General features: G+C 34.0%; 2 protein-coding genes across 3 annotated transcripts; one reads left to right on the top strand and one right to left on the bottom strand.

Moving 5' to 3' along the window:
- Positions 1-5,399: 5,399 nt before the first annotated feature.
- Positions 5,400-9,364, top strand: LOC123192481 (probable inactive leucine-rich repeat receptor-like protein kinase At3g03770). Of its 2 annotated transcripts, none has more exons than XM_044605054.1 (7): positions 5,400-6,962; positions 7,278-7,408; positions 7,794-8,034; positions 8,160-8,347; positions 8,449-8,498; positions 8,734-8,845; positions 8,997-9,364. In XM_044605054.1, the coding sequence occupies exons 1-7, from the start codon at positions 5,612-5,614 to the stop codon at positions 9,216-9,218; spliced, it is 2,295 nt and encodes a 764-aa protein (XP_044460989.1). In that variant the 5' UTR covers positions 5,400-5,611; the 3' UTR covers positions 9,219-9,364. The 2 variants fall into 2 exon arrangements, with proteins under 2 accessions (XP_044460989.1, XP_044460988.1); XM_044605053.1 differs by having other exon boundaries at positions 5,401-6,962; positions 8,160-8,353.
- An 80-nt stretch (positions 9,365-9,444) lies between these two features.
- On the bottom strand, positions 9,445-14,872 carry LOC123192480 (phospholipid-transporting ATPase 1-like). The gene is made up of 7 exons (XM_044605052.1): positions 12,707-14,872; positions 12,302-12,608; positions 11,339-12,029; positions 11,132-11,255; positions 10,792-11,011; positions 10,005-10,463; positions 9,445-9,881 (listed from the first exon to the last, which is right to left on the bottom strand). Exons 1-7 carry the CDS (start codon positions 14,220-14,222, stop codon positions 9,659-9,661), a joined length of 3,540 nt encoding a protein of 1,179 aa, XP_044460987.1. The 5' UTR covers positions 14,223-14,872; the 3' UTR covers positions 9,445-9,658.
- Positions 14,873-19,984: the final 5,112 nt, after the last annotated feature.

Below are 19,984 nucleotides of genomic sequence, written 5' to 3'. Positions count from 1 at the left end.
ATATTGATTATAACTCTGTGGTGATTGTTGGTTCAAGCCCACATCTTCATGCTTTGAAGCACAAATTGGATTTGGATTCAAACCAGGTTCACCACTTGACTTTGAGACACTTTCTTTATTTAGATTAGAATTCTCCACCTCAGTGTGGACTTCTTTAGACTATACATGGCTAATGTTAAACAAATTTTTACAAAATAGTGTTTCATGTATGTAAACTAAGCAATCAAAATGTCTAAGATGATTCAATTTAGGTGGTCCTTTAAACCACAATTATGTGGGTGTTTTAAACTTAAGGGTAGAAGAAAAGGATCTATTTTTCAATAGCAAGCTATTGAAACAGCTTCTGCCTAAATCTTTTACTAAAGCTAGAGTAAGCCAACATCCATCTTACTTTATTTAATATAGTTCTATTCATTCTATTAGCAAAACCATTCTATTAAGAAGTTGCAATACAAGTTCTATATCTTGAGATTCTAGACAATTTACACTAAGAAATTAACTATTTATTACAAAATTCAAGTTCATTATTAGTTCTTAAAACCTTAATGTTTTTATTTATTTGATTTTCAATTAGAGTTTTTCATTCTTTCAACAAATAAAAAACCTCATCTTTATGTTTCAAGAAATAAATCCAAACTCTTTTTGAAAAATCAATAACAAATGTCAAAATATAATGAGCACTAGAAAAAGAGCTAGGTACATATAAGGATCCCCATAAGCCTGAATTGATAGAGTCTAATACCTATTTAAATCTATGTGTTGCAGTAGCAAATTTTAATCACTTATGTTTGCCCAAAACATAGTTCTCACAGAAATCTAAAATTCCAATTCTTTTAGGATCTATTAGTTTCTATTTACAAAGTTCTTGTAGCCCAATTAGACTCATGTTTCCTAATCTTTAGTGCTACAAAATTTGTGTCATATGTTTTAGTAGTATTAGTGGTCATTGAATTCCCTACAACTGAACCTTTCAATTTATATAAACCATTCAGTAACTTGCCTCTCATTATAACTAAAGCACCTCTCATTATTTTTAAGATTCCCTTTCTAGATTTATAATTATATCCACTGGAATTTAACAAACCTAGTGAGATTAAATTTCTCCTAAGTTTAGACACTAGTGTCACATCTCCTAGAATATTAGCTGAACCATTTGACATTCTAAATGTTATGTTACCTATGCCCGTTACCTCACATGACTCATCATTACCCAATAAAGCCTTATGCCCACTTATATAATGAAATTAAGAGAAATAATATTTGTAGAGGATAAGAATTGTCAGTTCATTACATTAGGTATTACAAGGAATATAAATTGTATACACTTTTGATCCTAATCAACTCTTAATAATAAAAGACTGAAAATTAGGGACCTAATTGACAATATATTAGGATAATAATAAAATAAATAGTTATTAATTTTAATTAGAGATACTAACAAAACTTGATTTTAGGAATTGTTTGATAGATAAGTTTGATTCGAGGAATTGCTTGATTGAAGAAGATAAGCTTGATTTGAGTGATTGTTTGATAGATGAGATTGATTTGATAAATTGTTTGATTGAAGGAGATTAGCTTGATTTGAGGAATTTCTTTTATTATTATATGTTTTAAATCTAAAAACCAATCTTCTGTAGGTATAAGTGAAAGGTACAACCAGAGTTTAATACTCATTCATCTCTAGACATTCCCTCAGAAAATACTAAAACCTCTACACTATCATAACCATCAGTGTTTTGTTTATCATAATGAAGAGAATTAGAAGAATTGTATAATTTCTTCCTATCAAGACAAATTCTTTTTTTCTTATGACCCTATTTGTGATAATGTCAACAAACTCTTTTAGTTTTTTATTTAAATTTGGTATTTCTTTTATCTTAGATTGTGTTGTCCTTTTAGTTCCGTTTATAGCTCGTAAACTTTCTCCTATTGTTATCTTTTCAAACTTGATTTATAAATATTTTGATCTTAAAGCTCTTAAAACATCGTTTTGGGACAAGGACTCTCTACCATATTTGATAACAATTTTAAAATTTGTAAGAGATTTAGGCAATGAGTTTAATATAATTATGGTACGTTTTTCATTTGAAATATTTTTATCTATATTTGCAAAGCTCACTGTTAAACTCTTCTATTTTATCCTCAAAAGTCTTACGAGAATCTATTTTACACCCAAAAAACTACTCTTTCAAATAAATTTTATTAATTAAAGATTTAGTGACGTCTATCAAATAAACAGAAAAAATTTAAAAAAAATTATTTAAACTCAAGCTGTACGTTCAATGATGGAGCGCCATTTCGTATAAGCCAACTCGTGATGGCTCTGAAATGTTGGCTCAAATAAAAAAGTCTTTGTCTTGTTCCTATTTGGCCAGGGGTTTATTCCCACCCGTGGTTTACTCTCTTCCCAATTTTCACTCAAAGTTTACTTTCTTTTTATTATTTTTTATTACCTTTAAAATTGGTTAGTTTTAAAATTTTATCTCTTTTTTCTTTTTAAACCTTAAAAACTAATAATTTTTTTCCTAAAAACCTAATTTTTTAAAGGTTTGAAAACCTATAATTTCCCTCTAAATATTTACATTTCTCTAACTGAAGTTTGAAAAATAACTATTTATTTCTAATATTTAGAATTTTTTCCTAATTACTTCTCTAACGATCGGAGTTGACCTTTCTCACCCATCTTCCATCAATGACCAAGAAGAAGGAAAGGCAACTGCTTTTATCTTCGTTCGAAGCTCGAAGGGTAATAAATCTCAGCCACAAGTCAAAGATCTGTTGTGCAATTTGTCAATGTCAGGCACGATGCTCAATTTGTCTCACTTTGTCACGTTAGGATAACAACAAGATGATGCTTGGACAATTTAGGCGCTTCGTTTTTTACAATTCCTCTCCCAAAATTTAGAGCATTCAATGATGGAAAGTTCAACTAGTGTGGCAAGACGATTCGGTCGGCTTGTCAAACTATTCAAGAGGTAGGAGAAAGCGCCAGTAGAGAAAGAAAATGAGTTTTCGGTTGGAGTCGGAGTTGTTGTCAAAGAGAGAGAATAAAAAAACTTAAAAAAAATGTGATTTTTTAAAACTTAATTCTAAGAAAAAATTATTAATTTTTTTAAACTAAAAAAAAAAATTAGATAAAATTTTATTATTTTTAATATATTATTAATTAAATGATAATTTTATTCTTGAAACTAATTAATTTTAATTATTTATAAGTGAAAATTTAGATTTTTAATACTTAATAAATATTAATTTAAAAATTCAGCAAACTTTGTGTGGGAATGAGCCGTTTGGCCTTCCTATTTCAATACATCCTTGGCTTCACGCTGCAGTCTCCAACAGTTAGACAACTTGATTAGTGAGGGATATAGTTGTAATTGTTGCTATCTGCATCACATTGATTATACGCTTTTTTTATTATTATTATTATTTTGGTGCCATAAATTCCCTCATAAATTGACCAAAGCACCGTCCAAAAAATGATGTAACATTTAATTCAGAATAAGCATTAATTTGTGGATATCGACATGAATATTATCTTTCACCTAAAATAAAATAAATCTAAAAGTTTTTAAAGGTCATCAAAATTAATAAAATATAAAAAAATTCAGATTTAAATTTTATTTTTAAAATCTTAATTTATAAATAATAATTATGAGTTTTATTATTTATATAATAAATTTATCTATTTAATAAATAAAAATAAATCCGATGTTCCAAATTTATTGAGGATTATTTTATGTAATGTGATGGGAGGGGGAGGTACTTTTTCTTCTCGTGAGTTACTGTCAGTTCACATTCATTTGTTTTTATTTTGATTGTCTTTTATGCATGTTGCTTTCATTTGTCCGGTTTTCGGAGAAAGAAGAAGATCATTACAATAATTCAGTTCTCTTCTTAACCTTCAATTATGTCCATGCATGCATGCCTGAATGGCATGGCCTCATCCTCTTCGTCACAATGAATTATTGAACCAAAATCAGATTCTGACTCTATTTCAGAAGTATATATTAAGCCTTAGAACCGATAAATCTCGTAATTATTGAATCAAATAAATCAAAGAAAATAATTGATTATACATGTGTTAACAGGGAAGTTTGAACTTTAAATTGGTTTATTAGAATTTGAGAGTGAAAAAATTTACTTTGTAAATGTGTACAGTGGCAAGAGCAACAACACATTCAATCCCTTCGAGCATGAAGAAATGGATTGTATTTTAATGGAAAAATGTGAGAGTGTCGAGAGACTGTACCGTTGCTTTATGGTAAAATGTGCCAGAAATACAGTGCAAAGAAAGAAAGACAAAGACGCATCTGGGTTGCCTATTTATATGTGCATTTTCATTTTTTACGTCAGAGTATAGCCATATGCTTCCAGATTCTCCTTTCTTGCGGTTAAATGTAACTAGTGTCACATGTCTATGCTCACAGTTTTCATCTTTTTCGCGGCTTGCACCATCAAATGAATTGGTGTAGTTAAATGCCAAATAATTAGGCTAATTGTGGTCATTAAAATCTAAAGTACTTAGCTCTTGATAATTGGTTTGGCCAAAGGGTTATTTCCCACCCATTTTTTAATGCACTCTTAAGTCACGTTCATAAAATTTGAAAAACTTAAAAGTTTTACCTTTAAGTCAACTATTGTTAAAATTTTTTGTTAAAGATAGGAGTAAAATCATTATTTTACTAATAAACCTTAAAAATTTATATCGTTTTTTCCTTTTAATTTGGAAAAATAATAATTTCTCTATGAATTAAGTTTTAAAAAAATTACTCTCCCCCTACCGCCGGGTTTCAAAATCCCCTTTCATTTTCTGACAACCGACTCCAATTCTTCCTCTACCATCGACAATAGATGATAGTGTTCTACCTTTGCCAACAACGAGACAACCAAGATGACATCATCGTCCAAAAGACTTCATCTTAACAATAACAAAGACAAGGTCGTCGTCATCGTCCAGATCTAAACAATCGTCATCGAGACCAATTAGATGATTCATTGCCCTGGATGTCTCGTTGTTGATGAAAATAGGGTCATAAAGTGTCGTTGTCAATGGGTAGAGACGATGGTCGAAGAGAGGAAGAAAATAAACCCTAGTTTTTTTTTTTCGCAGGGGGAAGAATGTTACTTTTAAAAACTTTAAGTAGGGTTAAAATTATTAATTTTTAAAATTTAGAGAAAAAATATGATAAGTTTTATATTTTTTTCAATATTATTAGTAAAATGAGATTTTACCCTTATTTTTAACAAAAACTTTTAACGATAATTGGTCTATGAGTGAGATTTGGGGTTTTTTAAATCTTACGAGTATAATTTTGAGTTGCAACAAAACTTGGTGGGAATAATAAGTCCTTTGGCCAATTGGTTTTTTCTAATTCATTGGTACTCACAATTCCAGGTGGTTGTTCAGCATTGCCTTTAACTTGGAATCTGCATTTGTTATTAACAGTTCAATGACTCAATGAAATGGAACCACAGTTTTTAGTAATAAACATTGACCATCAACAGAAGAAAAGTGAACCCAACAAGCCTCCATTTGTTTCCAATCTTGTTTCTTGTTCCTTGTTCTCTCTCAGCTCTTCATTCTCATGTGACAACTCTGTTAATTTCCATGGCTAAACCGCAACTCCATAACTCTTACCACTTTCTTCTCTTATTGCTCATTTGTTCTTGTTCCGTTCATCTATCAAAACAGCTTCAACAATCTCAATATGAAACCCTGATGAAAATCCAAGAGCTTCTAGACTATCCACCAGTTCTGAACAGCTTCTATAACTCTTCAGACTTATGCAATATCGAGCCAACTCCATCACTGACGCTGGTTTGTTATGAAGATAACTTGACTCAACTTCACATTGTAGGCGACAGGGGGGTCCATCCATTGCCTCAGAGTTTCTCCTCTGGCTCTTTCTTTGACACTCTTGGAGGCCTGTCAAGCTTGAAAGTCTTATCTCTGGTTTCTCTAAGATTATGGGGAGCAATTCCTGGAAGCATTGGTCAGTTATCTTCCCTGGAAATACTTAATCTCAGTTCAAACTACTTCAATGGTCCAATTCCAGTTCAACTATCATATTTAAAAAACTTGCAGACTCTCATACTTGACAATAACAACTGTAGTGGGAAAGTTCCTGGTTGGATAAGTTCTCTTCGTACTCTTTCTGTTTTGAGCTTGAAGAACAATTCACTAAGTGGGGTTTTGCCATCTTCTCTAAAAGAATTAGAAACTCTCAGAGTTCTCTCTCTTTCAAGGAACAACTTATCTGGTGAAGTGCCTGATCTTCATAACTTGAGATTCCTTCAACTTCTTAATTTAGCAGACAACCATTTTGGTCCTGACTTTCCTAATTTGCATAACAAGTTAATCACCCTTGTACTTAGAAACAACAGGTTTCAGTTTGGCCTCCCTGGTGAACTATCCACCTACCATCAGCTTCAAAAGTTGGACATTTCTTTAAATGGATTCGTAGGACCCTTTTTACCTTCAATTTTGTCTCTACCTTCAATGGTTTATCTTGATATTCATGGAAACAAACTCACTGGAATGTTATTCCAGAATATGTCTTGCAATCCTGAACTTGGTTATGTAGATTTATCCTTGAATCTTCTTGTTGGAGATTTGCCTTCTTGTCTTGAAGTGGGCAACATGAACAGGCTTGTGTTGTATTCCAACAATTGTTTATCAAATGTAGAGCAAATGCAGCATCCATCTAACTTCTGCCACAATGAAGCTCTGGCTGTGAAAGTTCTGCCTCACAAAGAGAATAATAAGAAGCCTACTGCAAAATCGGTTATTTCATTAAGCATGGTAGGAGCAGCTTTAGGGGGCATTGCAGTTGTTGGGGTGGTTCTTTTGTTTGTCAGGAAAGTTTACAACAAAGATTCAATGAAAATACCAGCAACCTGCAGGTTAATTATGGACAATGTGTCAAATGTTAACACACTGAAGCTGCTTTCAGATGCTAGTAAGTTGTTCATCTCCCCCCTTTCTGCCCTTTTCTTGCACATTTTATTATTGAGTCTCTGCGCATTCTGCCTCTATCATATAATGCCAATGTTTAGCTTAAATTTCTCGCAAAAGGAAAGCAAAAGGGTGAAAATTTTGGGCCAGTCTTAGTTTTATGCCTATTTTGAATTAGGCTAGTTCAATCTTCCAGATAGGATAGCAGATCTTGCTGGAAATTGAACCACTTCAAAATCAATAGTGTAATGTAATCACCGGAAAAGAAAAAAAATGAGCTTGCGTGAAATGTGTTGGTTTCTAATTCTTGTATTTGCAGAGTGTATATCACAAACAATGAAGATGGGAGCTACCCTTCCTGTGTACCGAACTTTTACTTTGGAGGAGCTTAAGGAGGCAACAGATAACTTTGATGTTTCAAGTTTAATTAGAGAGAGCTCACATGGTCAGGTATGCATTTTACATAATTAAAGATGCGGTATTTACTGGTTACAGCAATATTTCTAAGGTGGCCTCTTCTAGGTATAATATTCACGGAACAATTATAGCCAGTCCCTGCAGAATATTTAACTTGTTACTTACAGCCCTGGCCAAGTTGTTTTGGTTTTTGAAAAATCTATCCTGTAATGAGTCACACTTTAGCATCCATTTTTTTTTCTGCATTTCAGTCTATTGGTCCTTGGTTTGGCATTGAAAGCTTAAATGCCATGTTTTAGTTATTGTGCCTTTAGTACTATTAGATTAAAACACTAGTTTGTTTAAGAGTCTTCACTGCTTTTTTCTGATTGATGTTGCTGTAAAATTAGTTTGATTGTTGTTTCTGATTCAATGTCAGGTTTATAGGGGGAAGCTCACTGATGGCACTGTTGTAGCTATTAAAAGCATGAAAATGAGAAAACGACACAGTCCTCAGATGTATACACGCCACATCGAGATGATTTCGAAACTTAGACATCGCCATTTGGTTAGTGCTCTTGGGCACTGCTTTGAGAACTGCATGGATGATTCAAGTGTTACCAAAATATATCTGATATTTGAGTTTCTCCCAAACAGGACACTTCGAAGCTACATATCTGGTAATCAATGTGGCTTCCCTCTGCACCATTTATCTAGTGCACATGCTTTTGAACCTGATTTTTCTTCTTTTGTGTTTGTAAGCTATGCTGTTTGTTTGACGGTTAGTTTGTTGATGGGTTTCCAGGTCAAAAGCTTACTTGGATACAAAGAATAATGGCTGCAATAGGAGTTGTAAAGGGTGTCAAGTTCCTGCATACAGGGATTGTGCCTGGAATATTCTCAAATCACCTGAAGATAACAGATGTTATATTAGACCAGGATCTTCATGTAAAGATTAGTACTTATAACCTTCCTCTTTTAGCCGAAAACAAGGGAATGGTAAGGCAATGAAAATTTGGTAATATTTCATTAGTTCAATGTACTGCCCTCTATGTCAGTACTTTGATGAAATCTGATCTTTCGAGTTTTTTCAGGGGTATTCTGAAGTTCCTTATTATGGAATGAAAGCAAGGCCTTTGGCAAGGTGCATAATCTATTCTAATGGCGCCTAATGCAGTGGTAGAAGTAGCATTACTAGTAAAAGAAATAGCTGATCTATTTTGTGAGGAGAAAACTCTGCTATCATAGCATTTCAGCTTACTGAAACCTTAATCCATATTTCAACAACTTCATATTTCTCATTCGGCAAAATTTGCATTTACAATTATGTAATAAACATTGCAAGCTGAAACTGAAGTAGCATTCTTCACTGTTTGCAGGACACAACAGGATGAAAAAAGTGATGTCTATGACATAGGAGTGATCTTACTCGAAATCATCTTGGGAAGACCAATCACATCCCAAAACGAAGTTGTTTTCGCAAGAGATCTTGTGAGTGATTCAATTGTTTATTTTAGAGCTCAAATACCATCTTTGATCATGATATCAACACGGGTTATCTCTTACTTAAGGGTTGCTTTAGCGCACAATTTGATGCAGTCAGTTTAAGTGAAGTATAACTTAGTGATTCTCTCTTCTGCAGCTACAAGTGAGCATAACAATTGACGAGTCAGCTCGAAAAGGTATTGTAGATCCATCAGTTATGAACGACTGTTCAGAAGAATCATTGAAGACCATGATGGAATTATGTGTCAGGTGTCTTGGCAATGAGCCAAGAAACCGGCCTTCTGTTGAAGATGTTCTTTGGAATCTGCAGTTTGCTGCACAGGTTCAGAATGTTAAGAACAATCAGGAGTTGGTGTAAAACTATCAACTTAAAATATTGAAAGCTGTGTGTATATGCTTGGCATATAAGAATAGTTGGCCTGTTGAAGTTTTTGTGTTGACAACACTAGAACCGGATTTATTTATTTATTTTTATCATTTGGGTTTATGCCAAAGTTTAATTGATCTTTGAACCCAGTAGCTTGTGCTACGTAGATATGAAACTCATCCATCAAAGGCAACTTCAATACGTTGCTGCAACTGTGTTGTAAAAACAATGCCAATATATATTGAATAATTTATGTGTTACTCTTACAAGACACCAAAAATGCATAGCCTAAGTAAACAATTTCATACTTCAGCTCTATCCTTCGGATAGCGAACAATGAATATCGGCTTGCTCTCTCAAGAAACTTAAAGAATATGATGACATGTTACAAAAAATTTTTTTTAAAAAATGTGAATTTGAATAAAATCATACTATTGTCTTTGAGGGTGATTGTCTATTGGATTCATTTCAATTTGTCCAGCTTCCGACTCCCTATGAATCCCAGACTTTTCAAACTCTCTCGCAATCTGAACATCCGAAGGATTGTAGTATTGACATAGAACTTTTACAAGAAAACGCGGAACAAGTGCTGTGATAATAATAAGCAACAAGCACAACCAAAATTCTACTGCCCCAGCAACATGGAAGATTGCCCTGCCAAATTGTACAAGATTCAACTCAAGCCGACCAAGGATATAACTGGAGCTTTAGAAATATGGCTTTCTTAATAGAAATAAAACCCTAATGCAAAATACCAGATTTGGAAAGAGGGCATACCAATAATAAGGTAATGAAGGTATAGCATCGATCACAACCACACAAATGAAAGTTGCAACTATAGATCCCCAGATGGCTGCATGTGTGATCCAGCTCCACCGGATTACGTCCAAAGCCAGATGTATATTAACCAAAATAACAATTGCAAGAGTCCAAAGATCCCCAATACTCCATATATTTATGTTGCTTTTCCAGTATGCTAAGAGAGGGATAAAAAAGACTGCCACACTTTGCCACAGAGTGTCCATCATTATCAGCCAAAACAATTTGGAGTTGTAGCATTCTTGTCTGAGTCCCGCCCCATAGAGCTGAGGATATTTTAGAAGAGTCCTTCTACTTAGGTCCTTGTCAAGAATGGCGACAACAATTGTCGGCAATGAAGTGTAGATAACAGAATATAGCACACTGCTCCATTCGTTTATTGCAGTTGTTAAACTGTAACAAGTATATAAAACATACCTACACAAACAACAATATTATCAGCTGTTTTGACCCATAAACCAGAGATCAAGCATGCCATCATATACACAAGATCCTTTGGTTGTACAGTAATTTGCATTGTTTTTTACAGTCTACCTAGAATAAAAAAGCAGATGCAAATGTATGATACAAAGACCTATGGACAAAAAAAGGGAATAAAGGAGCCTAATAAGCATAACCAGATGCATATACAGTCATCAAAACAGTTTATTACTTTTCCTCCTCACCATTCAACGAAGATGATAGGTGAAGGTCTTCGCAAAAGTAATTAGCATATTCACATCTCATTCAAGCCAAAAGCACTCACCAAAACAAAATAAGAACAAATACTGCATTCCTGTAGAAGTTGTATAATATCATGTAGCCCATTCGCTGATAATTCCAATGTCCATGGACAAACAAAAGTGGAACCAAAAATCTAAACTGCCCCATCGCAAAATCTGATGCCATTACAGCTTGCCGACCCTCTTGCCCGCTGATGCCAACTCCCACATCAGCCATTTGAATCATTGACACATCATTGGCACCTATCGAGGATCCATTAGAATTTCTTAAATCAGGCAAAACCAACAATTAAAGACTGGAAATTTTTCTTGATAATTCCAGGAGCATATGGATCTGAAAGAAACCAGGGGAATAATGATTACCGTCGCCTATGGCAAGTGTCATGTCAGGACTCCTTCTCTTAACAAGGGCAACAATTCCAGCCTTTTGCAGTGGTGCAACTCGGCAACACAGTACCACAGAACAGTTTCTAGATAATTCAAAAAGCTGCAACTCAGGATAAATATTCTGCATCAGTTTATGATAAATCATTGAGAAATGAAAATTAAGAGGACAGGTGGACAGTTTACCTGTTCTTCAAGTTCACTGTCAAGAATATAAACAAGGCTGGTACCATCAATAATTAAGGCCACCAGTCTTACACCAGCTCCAGAGCTTCCTCCAGTTTCCTGTGAGAGTCCAGAAACAGTCACCAGTGACTCATCTAATCTTTTTTTACATGACTCCTTAGAGTTGCTATTGATTATAATCTGTTTCATCTCACTAGTAAGGAGCTTTGAAGAGTAGCCAATTGATATGGCAGTTTCTTGCTTGTCACCGGTTAAAACCCAAACTTTAATCCCAGCAGTTCTCAATGACTCAATAGCTTCAGGCACCCCTTTTTGAAGTTTATCTTCAATACCAGAGGCACCCAGTAAGCAGAGATTGTTTTCCACATTGCTTGCAACCTTGCGCAGCAAAGCAGCTCTACCAATTAAAGCAGTGCTAGCAGCCTCAAAGGAAGACTGCCATTGCTCAAATTCTGAAACACTTAGTTCCCGCGCACCAACAACAAGTGTTCTCAGACCCAATGAAGAGTAAGCATGAATATGTTCTTCAGTTGCCTGTACTATATTCATGTTCAAAGTTTTATTTATCACACTAAACATAGTTGTGTCTGCACCCTTTACAAGCAGTACCACAGTATTGTCAGGACACCCCAATATCACTGACATTCTCTTTCTGTCACTATCAAACTCATGCAAACCCAAAACATTGAACCTGCACTGCCCAAAAGGGATAATTCAAGAAAAAGTAGAAACAATAAGACCTGTGTTTCCATTTGAAGATTATGATCACAACATCAGGAAACAATAATCAACTACAGCTACAACTATCAATTGAACCACAACTAGCCCCACACTTTTCCTACCACGTTTAATGCTACACATTTTTAAAATTTAGCGCTGGTGGTAATTATGAAAGAAGGTGCAATGGCCAAAATGATGGTTATAGAGATCAGCAACAGAGTGGAAAACAGTATGTCAAATTACCTTTGCCTTTCCCCTTGGACATCAATTACTATATGGCCAGAAGTACGTTCTATTAGCATAAAGCCATAAGCAGCAGCAGCATAAGCCAATGCTTGTTCATCTGGAGACTCTCCCTGGTAGTCTATCAACTTAACATTAGGATCAGATGTGTCAATAAAAAGAGGCACAATTGTGTTGCAAGCTGCCAATACAAGGAAGAAATTATGGATATGTCTTCCTTCCTCTGTATCATATCCACTTCTTGCTAATTGTAGAAGATCTGAATCAACCTCCACCTTCATCTTTGGACTCAGCACCTTTCCATCAACTGTATACCATAGAACAAAAGAAATTGAATGGTAAGCTCTTGTTAAACGAAATCAGAAGTTGACTGCAGATATATGGTCAAAAATTAGGTCACATTACCATTTACACAATATCCAACTTGCTCTTTCTGTGAAATAGCTTTGCCACCACTATAATCTACTCCCCAGATGCTTGCACATTGAAATTCCATCTTGTTCTCAGTAAGGGTGCCAGTTTTGTCTGAGAATATGTACTTTATTTGTCCTAAATCTTCATTTATATTCAAAGCCCTGCACTGAAATCTTGAATGTGAGGCCTCATCAAACATATCAGTATCTTGGATCATGAAGTATGCCTGGCCAGCCCGGACAAGTTCCATAGAAATGTACAAAGAAATAGGGATCATGATTTGGAACACGATAACTGACATAAGGAAAGTGAAAACAATCTCCATTCCCCATCCATAATAATTATAGTCATCACCTTTACCATCACCTTTAGAGAAGTCCAATTTCCTATAGAAAGGCATGTAATCTAATTCATCCTCTTGTTGTTTCAACCAAATAGCCGCCAAGACAGAGACAATAGCACACAAAGCAATGAGGAAGATAGAGAGCTTGATGATCTCTGAGTTCATCCGCGTCTCAAGCCAGCTCCTTTTGGATGGGGCACCAGAGCTGTTAAGCATAGCTTTTGTCTCACGCCCAGCATAAACCACAACCCCAAGAGCCCAAGAAGTATTTTTCAGCTCACAGCCCCGAAGAACAATATTTGAAGGTCCAAGGGATAGCCTTTTCCCATCAATGTCCATATTAGCTTGAAAGCCATAAATATTTCTATTGGGTTTCTCGCACTTAATCAACCCACTGATTCTATCCTTCTCAGGAACCTTCAAAAGAGTCTCTTGCTTTGCATACCGGGTCTTCAAATTTGACTCCCCATCCAAATTGATAGTCTGCACATATGCAACCCCAGTCGGATCACTAGTCGAGAGCAGCACCATATCACATGGAAGAGTTTCATTTGCATGAACTTTGACAATGTCACCAACCAGAATCTCCTTCCATTTTTTTAGCTGAAACTGCTCGTTCACCAAAACCCAAGCCAAACGATTATTCTCAATTCTATCTGACTTATGTCGTCTGTAATCCTCATACGCATCCTTGATGGCTGTGACCAACAGAACAAACGCTAATGGCAAAATGGAAGCCCCCCGGCCAAAAACTGCAAGCTGGGGGAGCTGATTAAGCACTGCAATCACAAGAAAATATATGTATGCAACTCTATGAAACTGCTCAAACAAATTTTTGGGCAAGAATGTAAAGACTGAATACTTTCCAGTTTGAATCGAATTTCCAGTATATTCAAACCTCTCATTCGTCTTCACAGGATCATTTACATACACCAACCTAGCATCCTCTTCATCGATCTCTTTCTGGGAGATACTAAATGCCTCCGAATCAGCACCTCGAGATCCATCCCTCACCGGCTTCGATCCCGAATGACCTAAACCGGATTCCCTTATCGAATTCCCATGAGAAGCCTTAGAAAGAATTGAAGAAATACTTCTCCTCGATGATGTGTTGAAATTGGACTCAATGTCCGGTGAATTCTCAATATCACTTCTTGAATCCATCCACAAACTCAATCAAAATCCCTAAACTAGTTTCTTCGCTAGATCAAACAAAGAAATCACAACAACTTCTTGAACATCAATCACTCTTACAGACTGTACCAAAACCACCAACTTAAAGATCATGATCTAGAGACCAAAACCCTCTTCAGCAACTTAAAGTCAACCATCAACAAAACTCATGAAATACCCAGATACTGATTTAAGTCAGAAACACCTCAACAGCAACCAAAAAGGGGAAACCAAACAAAACGCAGAATCAAAAACAACTGAATGATGCAAAACCAAGGAACAAAACTTCTATTTTCTACCTTGTAGAGACAAAAAACAAAACTTGGAAAAACTTACTTGCGTGCAAAGCATGCCATTGAAGAGAGAAAGAGAAAAAGATAATTTCTTTTAGAAAGATAAAGGTGTGAACACATATGTATATATATCCTGAGAGTTGTCCATTGTTGGTAAGGAAATGAAAATAAAGTCAAAGTAGAGCAAATCACAATGAGAAAAGTCTGCTTAGGGAGGTTCTCGGAGGTGGAGATTTCTTCTTCCGTCGTTCCAGATGGGCAAAGGGGAAAAACAGAACAAGTTGAAAGGAACAAGTAAGCAGTTGATGTCCAAAAAGAGCTGCGAGCCTGCTTCTAGAAGGTTGACGTAAAAAAACCATGGTAGGCAACATGTTTTTATTCTGTTATGTTATTAAAAATCTTTTTGTTGAATTAAGGGTTTCCGAAATTGAATTTTTACCCATTTGATGCTAACTTAGGTAGGGATGGTAATTTCAACTCGATGTTAGGACCTCCGGCCCACCCCGATCCTATTAAGGGTAGAATTTCTTGATAGAAATAGAGACTAAAATGGGAATGGAGAGAAAATATATCCTTACAATTGAGGATGACGATATGTGTATTCTCGTTTAGTCTCGGCCCTCCCCTCCCTTCTCTTTTTCCTTAATCTAATATATAATATATTCTAAATAGTTTAAAGTTATTACAAAATTATCCTAAATCTAATAAATATTTATTAAAAAATATACACTTAATAGTTTTTATTACAAAATTGTCACTCATCTCTTTCTTTCTATGTTTTGTTTAGCATTAGGGTTAGATTCAAACCGAGTTCAGCTCGGTTCACATATAGTTGAGCTCAAGCTCATGAAAGTAAGCTTGAACTTGGCTCAAATTCAGTTCGGTTTGATTTTCGTTATTAAAACGACGTCGTTTTAATATATATTGGTCAAAACGATGTCGTTTTGTATCAAAATTTTTAATTAGAAAATATGGCGAATAGTTCGAGCTAGGCTAGGATTGGCTCGTTTTGAGATCGACCGAGCCGAGCTCAAGCTGGCTCGGTTCAAGTCCAGCCCTATTTAGCATAACATTTTATTTTTTCTTTTATTACAATTAATTTTGATTTTGAAATAATTATTACAAGTTAGTTTTTAAAATTTTATATTGTATTAACATAAAGAATTAATAAAAATATCAATACGAATAGCTACTAATGAGAGGATTGATTATTATTTATTGTTAGATTTTGTAATGCTGTTGATTTTTTTTTTTAAGAACACTTTCTATTTGATCTAAAGTAACAAATAAATATTTTGTAAAAAAGTAACAAGTAATATTTTGAGAAAATATGAGAATTATTTTATCTATTGAAAAAAAGAAAGAAATTTATAATTGTAGACACAAGAAGAAGATTTTTCTCGTAGGGATAGAGATTCCTTGTTATCTCTATAACAGGGATGAGAATTGAAACCCTCTACAAGGACAAGGACAGAGAGGGATTGATATCCCCTCGTCGTCCTTCCTCTCCTCATTGTCATCTCTAAACTTAGGTAGCATAGAAATAGAGTTGTCGAAACACTTATATGTATTTTCCTTAAAAATATATGAAATAAAAATATTAAAAAATGTATAAATATAAAAAAAAATAACTACCTATATTTCTTTAAATAATAATAATAATAATAATAATCAAGTTTTTAGCTACAATAAGACATGTACTCAATCAACTTAATTTATCAATCGATAACAAAATAAATAATGCATATCAAATTTGATTAAGCTAATTTTTTGAGCATCTTCTGAAAGTTGAAAAAGCTAAAGACGAAGAAGAAATAAGTTTTAACATGTCAGAGAAAACACGAAATTAAAATTAGAATTCGATAATTATGAAAGAAAGTAAGTGAAACATTAAATCAATCTTTAATCAATAAAAAAAAAACGCATTTATTTTTTTGCAACGCATTTCAAATTTGTTTATATTTTTGAAATGTTTTAAAACGTTTCGTATCAAGTTTGAAAATGTTTTGTGCCAATTTTGTAAACATTTCGAAAATGCACAAAATGCACCACGTTTGTGTGCTTCCTGGATCCTAACCCTTTTCTCATTTCACTTTGATTCTTTGAAAATTTGGTAATAGATCAAGAGTTTTGCTTTTTGTTAATTATTTATAACTTGGGATTATTATTATTTCTCCTTTGTCTTTCGGACTTGAAGCTCGAGTAGGGGATTGCAGATGTGTCTGACTTCGAAATCTAATTTAGAACGAGCTTAGAAGAATTGGGAATAAAACAAGCTAGTGAAAGATAAGAAATATATATATACTTTTGAGAAGATTAATTGAAGTATAGTACAATAACAAAGCTTGTACAAGTTGCATTAATTTTTCAACACACACATTGTTTAAGTTTAAGTTTTAGTTTTAGGTTAAAACATTATTTTCCCTCTTTCAAAGCATTGAAAACCCTTTTCTTTTTTTTTTTTAATGTTATGATTAGAGAATTTTGTGCGAATTTTTTTTTTTTTAAAGCATTAGAAATTACTTTTTGACTTGCTGCATATTTAATGCCCGACTTTCTGAATTACTTGAATGATTAATCATAAACATAATGTAATATAATCTATGTCACCATGGAGTGGTGACAGGCTTATAAAGATACAAAGAAGATGGTAGTATGAATGATAGTATGGATAAAGGTATATATGGTAGTGGGTCATATTGAGCTAAATTCAGTGTGATCTATCATGCCCATAAGTTATATCGTGTTAAAGATAGGTCTCAGATGTTATGTTAGCTCATGGTATAGTAAAGCTCAAGGCATGACCTAAGGTCTCATGGAATTGTGTCTTTGTAAATTTTTAATAGATTGTCTCTTTATTTTTAAAATTTTTAAAATTTTTATTTTGATTTTTATTTTTTTGTGGGTTGGTGGGCAAAATTCTAAAACCTTTGGCATAACTTATAAAACTATAGATTGTACCCCTCATGGGCTATGCTTTTTCGAGGGGGGCTCAACCCTTTTGACATGTCTAGATCAACAATGGGGTGGGTTGCCAAAGACACAAGGTGGCGGGTGTGTTGTTTTTGAAATTCAAGGGTGAGAAGTGTCACTCGAGCAAAAAAGGGTGGGAACTCTCATTTGAAATCCTCTTTTTAAAATGAACCATTAAACTTTTCGGCAACAAACTTTATGTCCGTTGGTTGATGGGTGACTTGAAGTGAAGTTTATGTCCCTTTCATAAAAGTTAATATTTACAAATTTCTTTTTCTCCCAATAACTTCACTATTCACAAATAATCTTCACCGAAAATTCAAAATGTTCACCGGGATATCAACCTAACGTTTGACCAGTGTAACCCACCACAACTGTATCTACAGTAAATAATCCCATGAGACACGTCAATTGGGTCAGATCGAATAGAGACTCAATACGAAACACGAAAAAAAGTACAACAAGAGGACTCAACCTGGTATTATAGTGTGTCAAGCTAAACCCATGAGCCTATTGGGTCAGGCTTCGGACTTTAATATTAAACTCATAGGTTGGTCCAGCCCAATCTGATACTATTTAAAAATAAAAATATTTTTTTTTCTTGTTTTTGCCTAGAAGCCTTGCTTCCCCCTCTCTTATGGTATTCTTATTGTACTTGTATTAGTAAAAATATTCGGGATATTAATTAAAATAGACAAAAAATTTTCCGCTTATACCTTTTTAGGCAAACGCACAGTAGTTTTACTTTTATAAGTAAATTTTTTTGTAACTCCAAAAATACCCTTCCAACCTTGTATACGTAGGCACTGGAAGAAAAGTTTGAGTGCGTGGGTGCGTGCAGAGTGCGCGCGGAGTGCGTGGGTGCATGCGGAGTGCGTGGGTGCGTACGGAGTGGGCGCAGAGTGCGTGAGTGCGTGCGGAGTGCGTGGTGCACGCGGTGCACACAGTACGAGTGTAGTGCGCGTGGTGCGCACAGTACGAGTGCAGTGCGCGCACCGTACATAGTGCACAGTAAATGTACAGTGCGCGCACTGTATACAGTGTACAGTGAGTATGCAGTGCGTGCGTGTACAATGTGTGTACAGTGTGTGCACAGTGCATGTGCAGTGCGCGTACTGTGCATATATTTTATATATATATATATATATATATATATATATATATATATATATATATATATATATATATTTATTATATTATAATATTATATATATAATATATAATAATATAATATATATTTAAAAATTATTTTTATTATTATTTATATATATTATATTAAATATTATAATATTTAATATATTTTTTTATTATATTTTATTATATTATTTAATATATATATATATATATATATATATATATATATATAAAAGAAAGGGTGCGCGCATCCTCACACTTTGTTTATATATATTAATCAGGGTGCGCGCACTACTCACGCACCGCACGCACTACGCGCACCACACGCACCACGCACACACCGTGCGCACTCTGCACGTAGTCACGTACTCAAGTTTTCCTTCCAGCGTCTACGTATACAGGGATGGGAGGGTATTTTTGGAGTTATAAAAAGTTTTGCGTATAAAAATAAAACTACTATGCGTTTGCCTAAAAAGGTATAAGCGGAAAAATTTTTGTCTATTTTAATTATTATCCCAAAATATTCTATTATTTTTAGTTAAAATTAATATATATTAAGGTATAAAAATAATTTAATAAAAATTTTGGCAAAGTGTCATTTAGTTCGGTGGATTTTTTTATTTTAATTAATTTTATTAAAAATTTGATAGATCTATAAGAAATTGACTTTATCAAACCCTGGGTTAGAAATAATCATAAGGCCAATATTTTTTGAACAATTTTATAAATATTTTAAAAATAGTAGAATGAGGTTAATAATTTTTAAATTTTATAGTAATTGAGGGTGAATTTACATTAATATATTTTGTTAACATTTATAAAACTTTATAAATTTTATAGTTAACATTTAAAAAAAAAAAAAACTAAAGTTGGAAAACAATCACCAGTTATTTTCAAGACCTAGATGATTCTAGACCTCTTTAATTTTAGTTAAATAAAAAAAAAAAAATAGAGCGCGTGTGGGAATTTCTTGTCTTATAATTGGAATTTGGAAAAGGTAAAGACAACATAAACGTGACAATAATTGAAGTTTATATTACTTTTTTTATAATTTTTTAATGGCCAAACGACTATTTCCCATTCAAGGTTTGATGTTTTCTCAAATATCTATTTTTTAATTATAGAAACACCAAATACCTACCCATGGCCGGTTAAATTTAACAGAACCCTAACGCTTGAAAATTTTATCTCTTTTTACCCCCCTAAACTTTAAAAACTAAAATTTTCTTCCAGTCTAAGTTTTAAAAAATGGTAGTTTCACCCTAGGGTTTCGTTTTGAAATCTTCGGCTCCATTGCCGACAACCTCTCCCTCCCGAAGCATCATCTCCTTCCGACGATCTCTTTCCTCCTAT

The sequence above is a fragment of the Mangifera indica genome, chromosome 12 (genome assembly GCF_011075055.1).
Source record: "Mangifera indica cultivar Alphonso chromosome 12, CATAS_Mindica_2.1, whole genome shotgun sequence".
NCBI classification, from domain to species: Eukaryota; Viridiplantae; Streptophyta; class Magnoliopsida; order Sapindales; family Anacardiaceae; genus Mangifera; species Mangifera indica.
Note: the sequence above shows the minus strand (reverse complement) of the source record. Positions and strands in the feature narration are given on the sequence as shown.

Excerpts from the sequence above, each read along its gene's own strand:
- LOC123192481 (XM_044605053.1), top strand. The coding sequence starts at position 5,612 with ATGGCTAAACCGCAACTCCATAACTCTTACCACTTTCTTCTCTTATTG. Across the intron at positions 8,035-8,159 it reads ACTTCGAAGCTACATATCTG|GTCAAAAGCTTACTTGGATA; the intron begins GTAATCAATGTG and ends ATGGGTTTCCAG. Across the intron at positions 8,499-8,733 it reads AAAGCAAGGCCTTTGGCAAG|GACACAACAGGATGAAAAAA; the intron begins GTGCATAATCTA and ends CACTGTTTGCAG.
- LOC123192480 (XM_044605052.1), bottom strand. The coding sequence starts at position 14,222 with ATGGATTCAAGAAGTGATATTGAGAATTCACCGGACATTGAGTCCAAT. Across the intron at positions 12,609-12,706 it reads AGTTGGATATTGTGTAAATG|TTGATGGAAAGGTGCTGAGT; the intron begins GTAATGTGACCT and ends TATGGTATACAG. Across the intron at positions 11,256-11,338 it reads ACAGTGAACTTGAAGAACAG|CTTTTTGAATTATCTAGAAA; the intron begins GTAAACTGTCCA and ends CCTGAGTTGCAG.